General features: G+C 38.4%; 1 protein-coding gene across 19 annotated transcripts in view; it reads right to left on the bottom strand.

The window, feature by feature from the left end:
- Positions 1–17,895, bottom strand: part of PMS1 (PMS1 homolog 1, mismatch repair system component) — a 65,983-nt gene that overhangs the window by 14,915 nt on the left and 33,173 nt on the right. For 17 of the 19 annotated variants that reach the window (XR_004969196.1, XM_036318924.1, XM_036318930.1 and 14 more), the window contains 4 exons: positions 13,555–13,671; positions 6,224–6,346; positions 4,578–4,721; positions 3,515–4,398 (listed from right to left, as the gene is read on the bottom strand). Coding sequence is in view for 18 of the 19 variants with exons in the window: in XM_036318924.1 (XP_036174817.1) it covers positions 3,515–4,398; positions 4,578–4,721; positions 6,224–6,346; positions 13,555–13,671 (1,268 nt within the window). In the remaining variant the exon portion in view is untranslated. The remainder of the gene's footprint in view (positions 1–3,514; positions 4,399–4,577; positions 4,722–6,223; positions 6,347–13,554; positions 13,672–17,895) is intronic. The other 2 variants (XM_036318926.1, XM_036318929.1) reach the window with 1 other exon arrangement.

The following is a 17,895-nucleotide window of genomic DNA, read 5'->3' as shown; positions in this document are numbered from 1 at the left end:
ATTGTTATTTTAGAGTATATGCCTACTTATTTAAAAAAGTTTGCTGTAAAACGGTATGCTGGCAGCAGCCTCATATATCTTGTGTTTATTAAATCTCTTGCATCATTTTCTTTTGTGCCGGATTTAATCTCATGCTTTACACATTAGTGTAGTCTAAATGAACAGCGTTGTAAAATCTACAATAGTGTACAGTAATGTCTTAGGCCTTCACAGTCACTCATCACTTACTGACGGACTTATTCAGAGCTCCACTCCTGGTAAGTGCCCTATATAAGCATACTATTTTAATCTTTTACGCCATATGTACTGTGTCTTTTCTACATATCCCCATCTTTAGGCAGTGCATGACTATATATTTTACAATTGAATATAATCTATTAAAAATAAACTATACAGATACACTCAACAAATATGATGAAAATCACTAAAATATTTTATTGAGGGGATGATGCTAGGTATAAACGTACATATGATTTTATATATATATATATATATATATATATATATATATATAGATGTATGTAAAAACTGGAAAAAGCAAGCTAGTGTGATGGAAATCAAAACAGGGCTGTGTATGGAGATTGGCTGGTTCAAGTGGCATAAAGGGACTTTCTAGGGCAGCCGTGGGCAAACTACGGCCCGCGGGCCGAATGAATAAAACTAAAAAAAAAAAGACCGTACCCTTTTATGTAATGATGTTTACTTTGAATTTATATTAGTTCACACAAACACTCCATCCATGCTTTTGTTCCGGCCCTCCGGTCCAGTTTAAGAACCCATTGTGGCCCTCAAGTCAAAAAGTCTGCCCACCCCTGTTCTAGGGTGATGGAAATGTTCTACATTTTGGGGTGGTGACCATGGGTCTACACATATGAAATGCAATGAGCTAGATATATGGTTAAGCTCTATGCATTTCACAGCCACTATATTTTACCCAATTTAAAAATCCATGTAAGAAAGCACTGCAGGCACAGGCACTGAAAAAACAACAAAAAGACAAAATAGTCAATCCCAGCTCCAAAGAGTTCCTTATACTTTTGCTATCACATCAACACGGAATAAGCAATTCCCTGAGCACTGCAAAAGAAAATTTACAAACGTTAATATTCCATTTACTAAATAGATACTAGTAAAGTTAAATTCAATACAACAACAAGCAAAATTACAATGATTAAAATTATAATGGTTTCATAGCTAAACATTTATTTTTTCAGTTACTACTTATTTCTCATTTTAGAGTCATCAATGAAAAAAGGTACGAAATAATGAACATTTTAAAATTTTACTGGGTTCTAGCATAATTGTTAGATCAACCCTTTTCTAAAAAATCGAAGTTTCTATTTCTCCAGGCCTAGGCTGAGGGCAGGCAGCACTGTTTTTTAAAGAGTTCTATGGGTGATCCTAATGCATATCCAGAATTGAAAATGACTATGATTATGGTCAGCAAAGTGTAGCAGCAAAGAGCGCAGACCACCGAGACAGACTGCCTGGTTTGGCTCTGCCACTTAGTAGCTCCGTAAATCTCGGCAAGTGATTTAATTTTCCTGTGTCTCGGCATGGATAATCTACAGCTCCTTCACAGTACAGTACTACCTGGCACATTGCAAATGGTGATGTTTGATACTATTATTTTCTATCAAGAAACATAATGAAAAGGGAACACAATTTGACTAATGGTTAATAATTATTTAAGCAACCTTACTAATTTCTTTTTTAAATTCAGTTTTAAATTTGAGTCTAGAAAATGTTATCTCTTGTTTTAAGAAATGTAAGAAACGGGCTGAATTCCACTGTAGGTAATATGCATAAAACATTTTTAAGAAATATGAATAGATCCGTGTCAGAAAATAAAAATGCTATTAGTTGGAGAGCTGTATTAAATGTTCAAGTGAAATTAAGAGACAGGAGACCGTAGTGTGCTGTTTCGTTGGCACTTAGTACTTGTTTGTTAAATAAAGAAATGCTATCTGGATGAGAATGTAAAAAGACCTTGTTTCTCTGTAAACTAGGCAAAAAATGCCTCTTTTGGTTAGTCACCATGTCATATTCATAATTTTTTACGTTATTTTCTCTCATTTCTACTTAGAATCCGAACTTGTGGATTAGCTATATAAAACACACGATTAATTTACTTTCAATTTACTACAATTAAGTATTTTTAGCTCCTGGACATTCAAATTCAAGATTTCCTGTACGGTGGAAATGAGTTCAAGATGAAGGTCACCATTTGTAATTAATTATAAAGTGCAAATTTTCACATATGGTACTAATCTTTTGATTTACTCAAGAAGTCAATTTCTTGAGTTTCTTGGGAAATATAAAAAGTTATGTCCAAAGGAATATTAAGTGAATGTTAAGTAAAAACATCTGCTACTTTTGACTTAACGTCATTAAGGGATTATTAACTAGAATGGAAAAATTATAATTCTGATTTGACCAGTAATCAATTAAAGTGATGTTTTAGTGACTAAAGATTACATGTAGTTACAAAGTTTATTTACCATTTTCAATAATGTCCCAATTACAATTTATTCTTAGCTATTTTAAGTAGAACTATGTTCCTACTGACTGCAAGTAAAAGTTCCAGTTAACATCAATTGACTGAGAGCCCAGTGGCAGGTCACATGCCAAAATCTGGTTTCTAATCCACTGAAGGAGAGGCAATCATGGGGGTGGGGAGGGACACGAGAACCAGAAAGGAAGAACTGAAAGATGGAAGTACTCCTGCTCCAGTCTGTCCTAAGTTCTCAGCAGAAATCCCTGATTCTAGTTTTTTCTCAAGCTCTGTTATGGCTTACAGAGCCCCTTCATGATCTGGCCTGCCTTTCTCCATCTTTCTTTATCACACTCCCATCAATTCAACTCCTATCAGAGAGGGCACCCTTCAGTTCCCAAAGAACATCATTTTGCTTCTAGTTTCTGTACCTTCTTACATGCTGTTCCTTCTCTCTAGAAAACTCCCTACACCTTTCTGATTAATTTCTATTCAGGGAAGTGTTTCCTGTCCCACAGATGAGAGTAAGACCAACTGCTAAGTGTTTTCATAATTCCCTATATTTTTTAAATTGGGGGGGGGGGGAGGTCAATGGGGGAAAAAAGGGGACATCTGTAATACTTTAAACAGTAAAGATTTAAGAAACTCATCATATTCTATGATTATTACTGTAAAACTGTCTTCCTCCCTAGGCTACACCATTTAGAAGTAGAAAATGTTTACTTATGACTGTATTTGAAGTGACTAGCTATGGTACATAGGGCCTGGTACACTGAATGCCCTCAACATATATTCCCTCATTTAAGGAAGGACAGAGGGAAGGGAAGGTGGGAGGGAAAGGCCAAGAGCGGGTCAGCCAGAGCAAAAGCAAAATTTTCTAACAAAAAAGTGATGCCAAAAAAGGTACTCTAGCCAAGTCAAAAGGCATTTTCCACAAGTAAGAAGTTAAAAATTTTTTTTGTAACCCAGTGGATGGAAATATTTGAACATTCAGGTCACATGCAAGCTCTGGAAACTTACTTCAGCTTTTCCTCTTCACTCAATGTCTTCCACAGTTCTTCCATCTGTATCGTTGCAGCCTCCAAACTGGTCTGAGGATTTTCTGTGAGAAACTGAACACGATGATCGTGAACAAAAAGGGCGCTTGCTGACATGGGTTTCTTGATGGCGCGACGGCTGATTAAATCGTAAGCGGTCAGCTGTCCTGACTTGTGATCCACCACGTTTGACTTTTTGTTCCAGGACCCGTCACTGGGATTCCCCTGGTCAGGGCTTGGGGGGCTCCTCTCACTTCCTTCACGTGCTGACCTTCCCGGAGGCACTAGGATCTGCACAGGCTCGATGTTTTCTCCCGTCGCATTTTTGAGTGCATTTCCCCTGCTCCAGTCATCGGCACAAATTTCCACAGGCTTCTCAGGAACTGCTGCTTTCTCACTTCCCGCCCTCTCATCCATACGGCCTTGACTGCCATTTTCTGATTGGGCGTGCGTCACAGACCCTACAAAACAAGTTTCAGTATATTCCTTCTGGGTGTCCTCACTTGATAAATTATCCACTGGGATCTCCAGAAATGTATTTTTAGTGTTATCCATGTTAGAATTTTCACTAATAAAATGGTCGTCATAATGGTCATGAACGTGAATATGATTTAAACAACCGTTAACGTTTTCTCCGGATTCATCAGCATGCACATCATTTTGAAAAGAAATGCTCGAAGTATCAACATTTGGATAATTACTTCCAGATGATTCCGTCTTATTAAAAAGCACATCTGTTTCTGCTTTTTTACTAACAGCCATGTCAGCTGAGGAAACATCTGTTTTACTATTTTCATAAGAATTTGTACTAGGTAGTGATCCGTAACAAGTCATCATCAGATTTTCAAGAGCAATTAAAACAGATTCCTACAAATACAAATTAACAAATGTTAGGAGAAATTATAGAAAAATTAAATAGACAAGATTTAAAATAATAGTTAAAAAATAGGTACAAACAAGCAAATCTCCTTTGTCACACAAAAATGGTTAAGATAGTATAAGTTTGTAAATAACATAAATTCAAAAATTTATCTAAAAAAGTTTACCTTGTTCTGTAACAATACTTGACTTTTATCCGGTGTTAAATTTACATCCACGTTAGCTGTAGGAACATCAATTTTCAGAAAGAAAATGGGATACAAACGAGTAGATTCCTTTAGGCACTTCAGATTGTAATAACGCCGGATTAACTAGAAATATATATAATGAATAAAAGACAAAAAAAACAATATAAATAAATATTGCCATCCATAAAATACCACCAAAAGAAGAATATTCAACTGAGTGGATGTAACTGCTTATCAGAAAAATCAGTATCTAAATAGTAGCATTCATTTAGAGGCCTTGAACCTATGGGAATGAAGTACAAGCATTCATTAAGCAGTACAAACATCCAAGGCAACTGGCTTCATAGTTAAAGATCATCAACCTACGAACCAGGGGGTCACAGTTCAATTCCCAGTCAAGGCACATGCCCAGGTGGCAGGCTCCATCCCTAGTGTGATGTGTGCAGGAAGCAGCCGGTCAACGATTCTCTCTCATCATTGATGTTTCTATCTCTCTCTCCCTCTCCCTCCCTCTCTGAAATCAGCTAAAAAAAATAGTAATTATATATATATATATATTTATAGATAGATAGATAGATATGTGTGTGTGTGTGTGTGTGTGTGTATCTCCACAGTGTCAAAGTCCAGAGTTCAAATCCAAACTCTGTTACTTCCTGGCTATGAAACCAAAAAAAGTAACTAACATTTCAATTTTTTTTTCATCAAAAATAAAAAGAAAATAATATATCACATAGTTGTAAAGGCTCAATCAGACATCATATGTAAGGTACCTAGGAAAGTATTTAATAAATATTATTGTATATCTTTCTCCTTTTCCTTATCCTATATAATAAAACCCTATATGCAAATCGAGTGAACAGCGGAACGTCCAGTTGCTATGATGTGCACTGACCACCAGGGGGCAGACGCTCAACATGGTAATGGGGGGGGTGGGGCCAGCCAGCCAGCAGGCAGCGCCAGGCCACTAGCCAAGGCAGGTGCTGGGGGTGGGGGTGGGGGGTGGTGAGGGGGGGGGAGACCCGACTGCCCCACCCACTGGTTGCCTCACAGATTGGCCCTGATCACCAGCCAGGCCTAGGGACTCTACCCTATATATTGGGAACTGTCTCTCAGATTTAAAAATTAAAACCTGGCAAAGGCTACTCTAACACTGAAAAAACAGGATGATGCAACAATGACATGCATGGACTCTGGCTTGCACATTTTGTGGTCAGCTCTGATTCTGTCACTTATAACTGTGTGACAAAGCCAATTACTTAATTTCTCTCTGCTTCAGTTTTTCCACCCATAAGATGGGGAAAATGGTACTACTGCCTCAGAAGGATCATGTTATGTATACTTTTTATAGTCAGGACAAAAAAATGTAGCTGCCCATACAACAGCAAGATGCCTTTCACCTGTGTGAAAAGTACGGTCACTGGTGCATGCAGCGTCCTGGATTGGGAGAGGGATGTCTGACTGCTGGTTTAGGCTCGACATCCCCCGCCTCCCGTATATGAATTTAGTGCCCTGGGCCTCTAGTTTCAGAATAAAGTATTAGCAGTAACCCTTGTAACAAGTTGACAAATTACAGAGCTAGTTTTCGTTTCTGATAGAAGCAATGCTTTTTTTCTTAAACAGATTACCTTTAATATGTCTTTTTGGTGTATTGGTCGACTGTTTATAAAGATGAAACTCCTTTCTGGGGTTGAAAGACTTGTGGAAGAGTGGTCTGCATCATGCTTTGGAAGAAATCCACTTAGATAAATCTATAATTGTAATTATAGAATTAATATGCAATGTAACAATAAGTGTGGTTCCATAGGTCTGGCTACATACTATACATTACAAGTTATCAAAACATACATACATTTTCATCTTATGGTCTGGTAACCCTGTCTTGAGCATTAACTTTAAATAAAATATTGGAAGCATGTTAAATTGGTGTTCTCTGCCTCTAACTCGTTCTGCAATTCTATGTTAAGGAAAAATTGGCATTCATAAAAGCTTCATGAATGGGCATATATTTTACTGCCACAGACATAAATACTGCTCTCTCTGCTCAACTTTAAATTCTCCTTTTCCTTATCCTATCTAATAAAACACTAATACACAAATTTAAAATTTTCTTTCCCCATATTGTGACTTTCCTCTGGCTGTTTGTCCTTTTCTTTCAGCCACCTTTTCCTATAAAGTAGTAGCTGTTTCTATATTTATTCAGAGTATGCTATAAAGCCAATCTGACTGGGTTTTATTTCTGAGTTAAAAATCTCTTGCTCTTTGGATTCCAAGATGGCTGCAGAATTCATGGAAGCTACACCAACCTGCTACCGGCCCAAACTGGATTTATAGCTAAATTATAAAGCAATCAACCAGAATAACCAACTGAAGGCTAGCTAAACTGAAATATAATAACCAAGAATTTACAGAAGAAGCCATGTAGAGACTGGTAAGAAGGGCAGAGACTCAGAAAAGGCTAGCCCCCACACTCAGATGTGCTGGTGGCTGTAAAACTCCCTCTCCTAGGAGCGTGGTGACAGGGATCCCCACCAAGAGCAACATCAGGAAGAGGAGCCCCACAGCATCTGGTGGTGAAAATGGGTGGGAATGCAGTCCGTCCGGGAGAGCCAGACACCACCTTCCCGGGGAAGAGCACTCCTATTGTTACAGCACCAGCCTGGGGAGTGCAGGGTCCAGACTCCAATTTCTGCCTCCAACTGTGGGCAAGGCCACACTGCTGTATTTAGTCCTAGAGGGTCGCTGGGTACACCTAGCAGTGACTTTAAGGGGCCCTCTTTTTTCTGGGGGGAGGAGAGGAAGGGAGGCTCAAAGCTGGGACACTCAAAGTGTTTGACTCTTGAAGGCTATTGTCTGGGACTTGGATGAAGTGCTTAGCTACCTCCTATGGGCTGGATGGGCTTGGTGAAGTTAGGCAAGGTGGGGGCGGGGGCTGGGGAATGGGGCCACCTATAATAGTGTCAACAGTAAAAATAAAGTTTAAAAAATATCTTGCCCTTTGACATTGATTACAGTGTTGTATTTTATCTTATTTTTCATTTAGAGAACTCTTTTACAAACAAACCAATGATTTATTCATTATTTTTATGCATTCTTTCTCTATTTTACAAATATGAAGAGAAGGAAGAAAATGAAGAAAGATCCTAGAAACAATTACCACTGAGAAGAGAGACACTGAGAGAACAGGAGGCAAGGACTAAGCTCCCACTTCTACTTTTAAAGATAATATCATCGTTAAGAATACAGTTTAGAGCCAGACTGACATGATTTAAATTCCAGCTCCACTACTAGCTGTCATCTTGGTCAAGTTATTTAAAATACTGGCCTATAATCTATCTGAAACCAGCAGAACCAAATGTGTTATTAACCTGTTAAATAACAGTAAACTTTCAGTTTAGGTTTAGAAAAATCAGGGAATCTGTGGGGTTGCTATTTTCAGTTACCCAGAAACCATGAGGCTCCTTAACAACACAGCCTGTAGGCCGCCACCTATGTCTATGGCTATTGCTGCCCTGGGAAATAAATGTTTAAGGAAGACACATTACCAATTTTAGAACGCTAAGTGCATTATTGTCACAGTGCCAAATTGTGCCAATCTTAAAAAGTAAATTAGTAAAGCTGGATAATCCATTACAAAATGATACTACTTAATTAACTGTAAAACTTCACAGCACTTAGCAATGGTTGTATAATTAAACAGGTAACATGAGACCCTTCTTAAAGCACCTGCTGAGCATCAGGGACAGCCGATTTAGTCTCTAAAAGACTTACTAAGCTTGTGGATTAAAAAAAAGTCTGCCCCAGATAGGTAATTATGAAGACTCAAATGAAGAAGAAATTGTTAATACTGCTACTGTTTTCCTTTCATACCATCTTGATCGGCCACTGAATAATCACTATTACTTCCAAAATATTGAGCTTTTAAAAATGGCTTAGGATAATCTTCAGAACTAACAAACTACATTTAAGTTATATGGAAAGAGTAAAATCAAACAGCAAAGTTTTATAAAATACTATAAAAAGTGAAAATCAAGCTAGTTCATGGAAAAATAATGTCTATACGAGACCAAATCAGTGCAACAAAATAAAACATTAGATAAAGAGCCCTGCTACCTACCCAATCTGTCAAACCCATCTCTTCTCTTCCACCCCAATTCTGTTGAAATAATAGTAACTGGTTTCCTAACACTTGTCCTTCTCCCATTTCAGTAAACTTCTAGAACACCATGGAGTTATGTTCCTAAAGTAATACTTTAAGTACTTTCTTCGGTCAGGATAATGGGATAAGTCATGTAGAAATTTCCTGCTCCCTCATCCCAACTATAAATAGATGACACAGAGAGATAAAATTAGTTTTTACAATAATTTCAAAAGACCTAACCATTTTTTAAAATGACAAACATAAAAATGTTACGTGTGAAAAACATAACAGGGCGTAATGGCTGAGGTCAAGAGCCCCATGTGCTCTAGGATCAGACACCAGCTATGTTAGCTGGAAATTAAATTCTGTATGGAAATAAGGAGAGAGAACACACCCATAAAAACATGGAATTGAAACCAGTCTTTCCAACTTAAATGGTTGGCTGTGATATCCTCCCTCCAACCCAGCCCCCCAAAATGCTTAAAAAGACTGTGTGTGGCTGTTTGCAAGGGTCACAGAAAGAGCACACACAACTCCAAAACAAAAACAAGGCTAAGCCAAATCAGCTAGGAAAAGGGTCCCTAAAATCGTGGCAGGATGAAAGGCAGTAACTACTAATTATAACACCTCATTCTGAACTGGGGCTGGGAAGGGGGGTAGTATCTGCCAAAGTATGAGGAGGGAGAGAAAGGGAAAGAGGGAAAAAAATCTAAACAACAAAAATGACAAATGTGCATTCAAGGTGATTTTGCAAATTAAAATTTCAAAGCATCTAAAACAGCAGGGAATGAGAATATTCTCTCAGGAAAGTAGAAATGATAAAAGAATATGAAAAGGACTTTGACGTTACTATGTATACCATGCTTTTAAAAGAGTAACGAAAAAAAATCCATTCTATAATAACCCAGAAGATAAAGAAATCAAAACTAATAGCTATAAATTAAGTTTAGAAGAGAATAGAAAAATGAATAAATTCTGAATTCTAAAAATAATATCAGCTAGAAGACAGATGTCAAAAAACCCCAAAACAGAACTGGAGGAGCTCCATGAACCCAAGAAAACCACACAGGGAAACACCTAGCCAATGGTCCCACAGCAGTGGTGTAACTGGGGCCACCGCCGATAACTGGAGATTCTTCCCAAGTGGAGTTCCTGTGCAAAGAAAACCGACCTTTAACGTTAAGGGAAGAGACACATAGAGACTCTCTACACCCAGGTCCCCAGTGGCCATCTAGCAGCCAAGTCCAGGGAGGGCACTGATGACTAAGCTCCACAATGTAAAGGTGTGTGATGGGGACACAGATGCAGTGAGGGGCAACTGCTGGCAGCTGGCAAACAGACTTAAGACTGCCTTTGGCCAGAAATGGAAAGGTGCCGAAGACTCTGACATAAAACAACTCTCCCTACAAGCCCCAGAAAGCATGCAAGGGTGACGGGTGGCTGCTAGCAACGTAAGAGAATACCCGTCTCGACAGAAGATGGTATTTAGATTACTCTCACCAGAGACACACTCAAAAAAAGTTTATCATTCTGATAGCCCATGGGACTGGAGCCACTCAGCAACACGTCTTCCGAATTCTCCCATGCCTCAATGCCAACATACCCACATGAAGGTGCATCAAAAGTTTTGGTATCTCCCATAGATTACCAACAGCCCTTATGAAATTCTACCTCAAGAAAAGATTTTTAAAAAAATCAATAGGCAAGCATGGATCTGGCAACACATCTCGATACACATCAGAGGAAAAAACTCCCAACTGCAGAACTGGCTCATGAGACAGTCCCATCAACACACGGAACCATACCTGGTAAAGGCCTATGTCAGCACTTTTCATGCTTCAATGCGCACCTGGAGACCTTGTTCAAATTCAGACTCTGATTCAGTGTGTCTGGAATGAGGACTGATTCTTCGTTTCTAACAATTAGCTCCCAAGTGATGCCAACGCTGTTGGTCTCCAGACCAGCCTATGGCAGTTAGAACTTCTAGCACACAATTCCACAGACATCAAGCAAGGACCTCCTGTCACAGGCTTCCCGAGCTACCAGTGTAGGCAATAAAGTCCCATGAAGCCCCAGGAACCTACGGGAATTTAGACAATACCCTGACCATCCCAAGTCAGCCACCATGACCAGTCTTAGGTGGCATTTGGGTGTGTCGAAACCAAGTGAGTTCTGAAAAACAGGATCCATGTCAGATCATGGCCATTCTCCAGGCATTGCAGCTGGCCACTAAGGCTGGCCTGACTCCTTCCTGAGGCAGAGAGAACTCTTAAGGCATTAAGTGAGCACAAGTTCCCATCCAAGACTCTACTAAAACGATAATAATTAAAAACTCAGCACTGCAAAGAGAATAAGAGGGGAACCAGTCGTAGAAAAGAGATTCCCACAAATTAAGAAAAGAGAGAAGAGCAGAACCCAGAAGCCAACTGTCCAGTAGAACAGGAAGCTTCAGGCTTAGTCAGCGGACACACAAGAATAACAAAAGAGCTCTTCTTAACGGAAATGAATAAGGACAATCTTCCATAAGCCAATTACAATTTAATTTCGTGCTAAGAAAGGGGGGACAAAGGAGGAGGAGGAGGGGGAGGGGGAGGGGGGGGCGGAGGAAGGGATGGAGGGAGATAAACTGAATTTCCCAGGCAGTGTGCATGGGTGCAGAGGACGCCTCAGCCCCAAATGGACTGTGATCCCCCCAGACTCCAGGAACAGGACCAGGACCAGGATCTTCATAACTTAACATTGAAGTGGAGCCTGACAGCCACAAACACCAAGTTCCCAGTTAGACTTGCCATTCAGGGGAAAAGACAGCGAAAGAATGAGAGGCTTGGAAAAAAAGAACCTGATAAGCAAAATGAAACTGGCCTCCTAAGAAAAAAGATTATTTAAGGAACAAATAATTAAAAGACAAAAAGATATAATCTTCAGAAAGATTCAAGATTTTGTATCCATAAAACAAGAATAAGTTACTAAGAAGCAACACAACTTTAAAATGCTCTTAGAAATTAAACATAGCACTTTCAGAATAAGAAAAAAATTCAGTAGATGGGGTAAAAGAATCAGAGAGATCGCCAAAAACTTACAGAAAAAAGGAAGATGAAAAACTTGGGGGAAAAAAAAACAAAAACAAAAGAAAAATAAGAGGTCCTAATCAACAATAGGGAGCTTTCATTAAAAAAAAAAGTCTTCAGATTCAGGTCTCACACCAACAGCTCAGCATATTAAGCAAATGTATAATAAAAGACACACACCTACACATATCCTCATAAAATTTAAGAAGAAAGATAAAGGAAAGAGCCTAAAATTTTCAGGTAGAAAAACACATTGACTCGCCCTAGAAAGAAAGAATTGTAATATATTAATCTTCCCATCAGCAACAATGGATGGTCAAAGATATTCAATGTCCTCAAAGCTCTAAAGAAAAATTATTTAATCTAGAATTTTATGTCCATCAGAGTATCAACAAGAGAAAGTGAAAAATAAAGTCACTTAGACATGAAAGTTTACCTCTGCAAAAGATATTTAAAAATGTATATCAGATAAACAACAATGAATTCCAAAAAAGAGGAAGGCATGGGACACCAGAAATAGTTGAAATAGCGAGTACTCCTATGAAAAGAAAGCCCAGGATGAGAATGCCTGAAACAATCAATCCAAATATGAAATAAGTGAGTCTGGGAACAATGAGCGCAAAAAGAATGGAATGAAATGGGTTACCAGTAATAGCTAGAAAACTGAAAGATTTTATTGCTGACATAATAAAGTAAGTTTCTTCACTAAAAAAAGAAAAGAAAGAAAAATTTGGGAAAGTCCAGAAAAATAAAAAATAAGATAGTCCATATAAGAGGCAAAGAAAAACATGACAAATTTCATGTAATTGATGGGGAAAGAAACAAAGAGATGCCATTTAATTGGGACAATGGGAATATTCTCTATGCATGGCATAGAGAGATATAAAACTAGATCCCTACAGAGGGAATGTAATGAAGATTATTTATATAGTGCTGTATACCCCATATATAGTTTCAACTTTTATAATCAATCTTCAAACAAACTATGGAAGACTTAAGAAATCTCTATTATAAAAGTCCTGTGGCCCTAACACCAAAGACCAGCACGGGTGGGCAGGGCTGCAAGCGTGGCAAGGTGCGAGGGTAGGCGGGGCTGTGCGATTCTGCGTGCTGGGCTTCTAGTGGTTATATAAGAAAATTGGTTATTAAACTTGGTAACATAAAAGTAGAGTTGACATGACGGAGAGGAAAGGGCAAGCAGAAATAAGAGTGGGGTGTTAATAACCACATCCAATATAATAGGAACTCAAGAAACACTGTGTGAGGGTGATAGATCAAGAAAAGGAAGTTGGAGCTCTAACTGGTTTGGCTAAGTGGATAGAGTGTCGGCCTGCGGACTGAAAGGTCCCAGGTTTGATTCCAGTTAAGGGCATGTACCTTGGCTGTGGGCACATCCCCAGTAGGGGGTGTGCAGGAGGCAGCTGATCGATGTTTCTCTCTCATCGATGTTTCTAACTCTTTATCCCTCTCCCTTCCTCTCTGTAAAAAATTAATATATTTTTTAAAAAAAGAAAAAAAAGAAAAGGAAGTTGGAGTATATATTTAGAACAAGAAAGGGAAAAAAAAGTAAGAGTTAAAAGTCTTTTTCTTTCATAGTGGAAAGTAAATAGATGACATCCTAAATTTAAAAAATTTAAAAATTAATGTAAGTACAATAGTTAAAGGCTCTTGCCCCCTCAAACCTGCAATTGGGAAATAATGTAACAGTTTCCTTGGCAATGAGACTTTTAAAGACCATTTCTGTGTGTACCTGAGCTTCCTCCGAGTGGTACTGAAAAGGCTCCATGTTGCCCATGACAGCAGTCCCCAGAACAGACAGGAGAGCCATCTTATGATCGGATGCTCTCGTTTTCTGCCAAACCACTGCCTGGGGAGAAAAGACACAGATAACTTTTCACTGTTTAGATTGACTACATTCACTGCACCACTGATTTCTATATTTAGCCTCCGTTTATATCTTCAGGATCGTTTAGAAGAGATGCATGGAAAGAACAGATGCATGAAAAGGCTGACAGAGCTCTGGTTCTGAATTTTAGTAGCTGGGTACGTTGCAGCGTAAAACTGATTTCACTTCCCTTAACCTCGGTTTCCTCCTCTCTACATGATAACTAAGAATATTTACCTCTCAGAGTTGCTGGGAAATGAAAATATATAATGGAGGCAGACACATAAGGCAGTGCCTGGCATAACACAGTTTCATTATGTATTAATTTTCTCCCTCTTCTAAACTTCAGAGTATATACTTCAGCATATATTTAAATTAAATTGTTCCTCTAAATAAAGTATTATTTGATTAAGGATAGACTATTCTATAAGGTTTCTGTAAATAGTTGAACTGGAATAATAATTTGGAATAATGCATACTTTTAAAAATTACCTTCATACTTACCTATTATATACAGAGAAATTACAAAAAGCTACCTGAATCTCATAAACTCAAAAGCTGAATAATGAGCTTGCATTTTTCCACTGCAAATATGTAGCTGGGTGGTTTAAGAGAAACATGGACCACAATCAGGTGTGCAATATTGCAATTTCTTCAGTTAACATATGGCCCAATTATAGTCAAATCTCTTGAGAAACCGTCAACACAAGTACATTCGTTCATTCAACAAATATTCACTTAGCCCCTCCTCAATCCCGAGGAAAATGTGTAAAGCATCACCTCAACGTGCAAGGGACAGGCAGAGGAAGGAGAGGAGCCTGCAAAGGTGTAGTCAGGGAGACAGGAAGAGCCGCAGAACAGGACGGTGAACAGAACAAAGACGTTTCTAAGAAAGAAGACGTAGTCCTATGTGACTAGTGTCAAGAGATCAAGTTAAGAACAGAGATGTGGCGATCAGGAGGGACAGACTAAGGAATCTGGGATGGACTAGATGTGACACGGTGGCTGAGAGCCTGAGAAGGTGAAGCACAGAAGAACCAGGATGTGACTGGGTCCCTGGTACCAAGAACACTGTCGGGGCCCAATAAACACCAATTTGTTGAAGGAGTGAGGAAATGGGTACATTTTTTCCTACAGAAAAGTAACTCTAGTGAAGTTGAAAACTAGCTCTTTGTTTTGAAAGATTAAGACTGCTGGTTGCCATACCACATACACATTAGGAATCATGTCTTAGTAACTAAGTAGTAATTTTGCTTTAGGAAATCCAAAGCAACCTTTGATTTTCTTTCTTTTTTTAAAAAATGTAACAGTTTTGAGATATAACTCACACCATTACAATTCATTCATTTTATGTATACAATTCAATGGTTTTTACATTTACAGAGCTGTGCAATTATCAACATAATCTAATTTTAGAACAATTTTATCACTTCAAAAAGAAACCCTGTACCCATTATCAGTCACCCCCATTTCTTCCTACTAAGTAATCACTAAATTACCTTCTGTCTCTATAAATTTGCATTCTTTGGGTATTTCATGTAAATGCAATCATACAATACACAGCATTTGTGAGTGGCTTCTTTCACTTAGCACAGTGTTTTCCAGGTTCACCCATGTTGTTTACCCATCAGTACTTCATTCCTTTCACTGGCTCCCTATGGCTCCACTGCATGGACATACATTAGAATGACCTTTCATCAGATGACGGCGTTTGTGTTGTTTCCACTTGTTAGCTATTATGAATGATGCTGCTAGGAGAACTCATGTACAAGTTTCTGTGTGCCGTGCTTTCATTTCCCCTGGGTACATACCAAGGAGTGGAACTGCTAGGTAAGGCAGTAACTTTATTTTTGGAGGAACTGCCAGACTGAAATCTGCACTGCCTGTGTGTTTGTAAATAGACAAAGAAGTGCTGCTTCTGCTATCAAGGCTGTTATTTTAAGCTAGCCAGGAGCTTGTGCTTTAAGGGACAATATTCAAAATAACAGCAAGTAGGTCAAGTTCTGAATAATCTGCAACTGTATTGGAGTGAAATGACCCCCTGCCCCTGCTCCATACTTTCCATATCACAAGATACTTTTAACAAAAAATTGTCAATAAAAACTTATTCACAAAATAATTTATCTCTTCAAAGCTATGCTAGCTGATACTGACATACACCTATAGAAAATATGCTAAAAATAAAGTAGTGAAAGTATTTCAAGAAAACTTATGGTTCAAAATTCCTGCTTTAAAGCCTGTGATACTTGTAATGTAAACATCACATTATTTAGTTTGTATTAGAGTGATGCCTCAGGTGAGACCTAAGATATAAATCTTTGTTGATTAATATATAAAGATGCTATTTCACTGCCTGATCTGCTGAATAGCTACACAGAATTATAAAAAGGTTACTTGAGGAAATGGGTTCTAAAAAAGCTATGAAACATGAAAATCATTAAATGTGAAAAAAAATGTTTAAGTAAACACTGCTAGTAGTTCTGGAGTATTATTTCACAGCAGGCAACTATTGCACCAAAGGGGCTAATTTAGAAGCATTTTCTAAACTAGCCTTACAGTTGGGCTAGCAATAAATGATAAAGAGGTCTCCCAACAAATTCAATCTTCACTATTAGGCAAAATCCATTATTAAAGAAATAGACAAAAAAATGATAATTAAAAATGAAGAATCTAGAAGAAACTAAATTTTTAAATACTACATTTTCTATAGTAAATAGTTTTTAGTTTGCTTTCCTTACCATTTAATTAATCCTATATTATTCTCTAAAACAGATATTCTTCTCACTTCCTGAAGTTTTCATATATTTTGCCCTTAGGCCGAAAGCTTAACCTGTGCTAAAAATAAACACACATGCCCCCATATGTTTCCTATTTAGGTCACACAAAGTTGGAGCATCTAGATGTGCCAACTAAGAATCTGACTCTAGTCAGTATGATGACAGTGCAAAAAACACCTCAATCAAAAATATATTATTACATGCACACCATGTAGTTGATTGAAGATATATAAATATATCTTGCCACTGTTCCTACTTAATTACATGTACTATTTGAAGGAAATAAAATTATATGAGAATACTCAATATTTAATTAGTATACCTCAAATGTGAAGGCAATTTGTGATAATGGGGAAAAGGATGCTGCACATAGATGATGCACACTCCTATATAATAAAGAGGTAATATGCAAATCAACCCTCACGCCCTCACAAGATGGCTGCCTCTATCCAGGCGGGAGGGGGGCTAGTGAGGGACAACCAAACGACTGAACAAGCAGGCTGTGTGGGGCGACCAGGCCGGCGGGGGAACTGTGAGGGGCAACCAGGCTGGTGGGAGGTGGGGGCAGTTAGGGGCGACCAGGACAGCAGCAGGGGGCAGTTTGGGGTGACCAGGCCAGCAGGTAGGTGAGCGATTAGGAGCCAGAGGCCCTAGGATTGGGCCTAAACCAGCAGTTGGACATCCCCCAAGGGGTCCCGGATTGGAGAGGGTGCGGGCTGGGCTGAGGGGACCCCCCCCCCCCAATGCATGAATTTCGTGCACTGGGCCTCTAGTTAACTAATAAAGGCAATGCCAATAAGACTGTCTGAGCAAAGGAGACTCCTTCATTAATATGAAAAAAAAAGTATACATATTGGCCTAATTATGTGCCAATTATATGCATAGATGGTCTATGACGTTTTAACTACTTCCAAGGTCTTATACTAGTAAGTTGATATAAGTGATCAGTATATCTGCTCCTGCATATGTACTTGTACTGACTCTGGTTCAGAAAAGGGCAGGGGCACAAAATATTATAGGGAAGATCAGCTTCTTCCACCCTGGCAATCTGACAATGATTTTAGCTACAGAAGCTTATCACTAAGACAGTGTTAAACGTTTTGATTCAGTATAAAATTATGATTATCCCATCACAAAATCAATACTAGTGTTAAGGAATATCACATTCTATTAACATAATAAGTTATGATTTGATTCTTCTAAGTAGCCTGAGACTTTTTTAAAAGAATTCTATCTTGATAAAACATATTCAGCATGACTCTGAACTTAAAATCTCTTACTCATACTTTTATTCTGCTTAAATGTTTTTTATTTTATATTCAGTTTTTTAATAGAGTATGCATAATTACTTCTCCTGAAAGTTACAAAGAAATGGGTAACTTTACCTTTTTTCTTTTCTTTTCTTTTTTTGTTTTGGGGGGGGGGGGGT

Source organism: Myotis myotis, unplaced genomic scaffold (genome assembly GCF_014108235.1).
Source record: "Myotis myotis isolate mMyoMyo1 unplaced genomic scaffold, mMyoMyo1.p scaffold_m19_p_8, whole genome shotgun sequence".
In the NCBI taxonomy this organism is placed as follows: Eukaryota; Metazoa; Chordata; class Mammalia; order Chiroptera; family Vespertilionidae; genus Myotis; species Myotis myotis.
The sequence above is the reverse complement of the archived record's forward strand: the minus strand, read 5'-3'. Positions and strand labels throughout refer to the sequence as shown.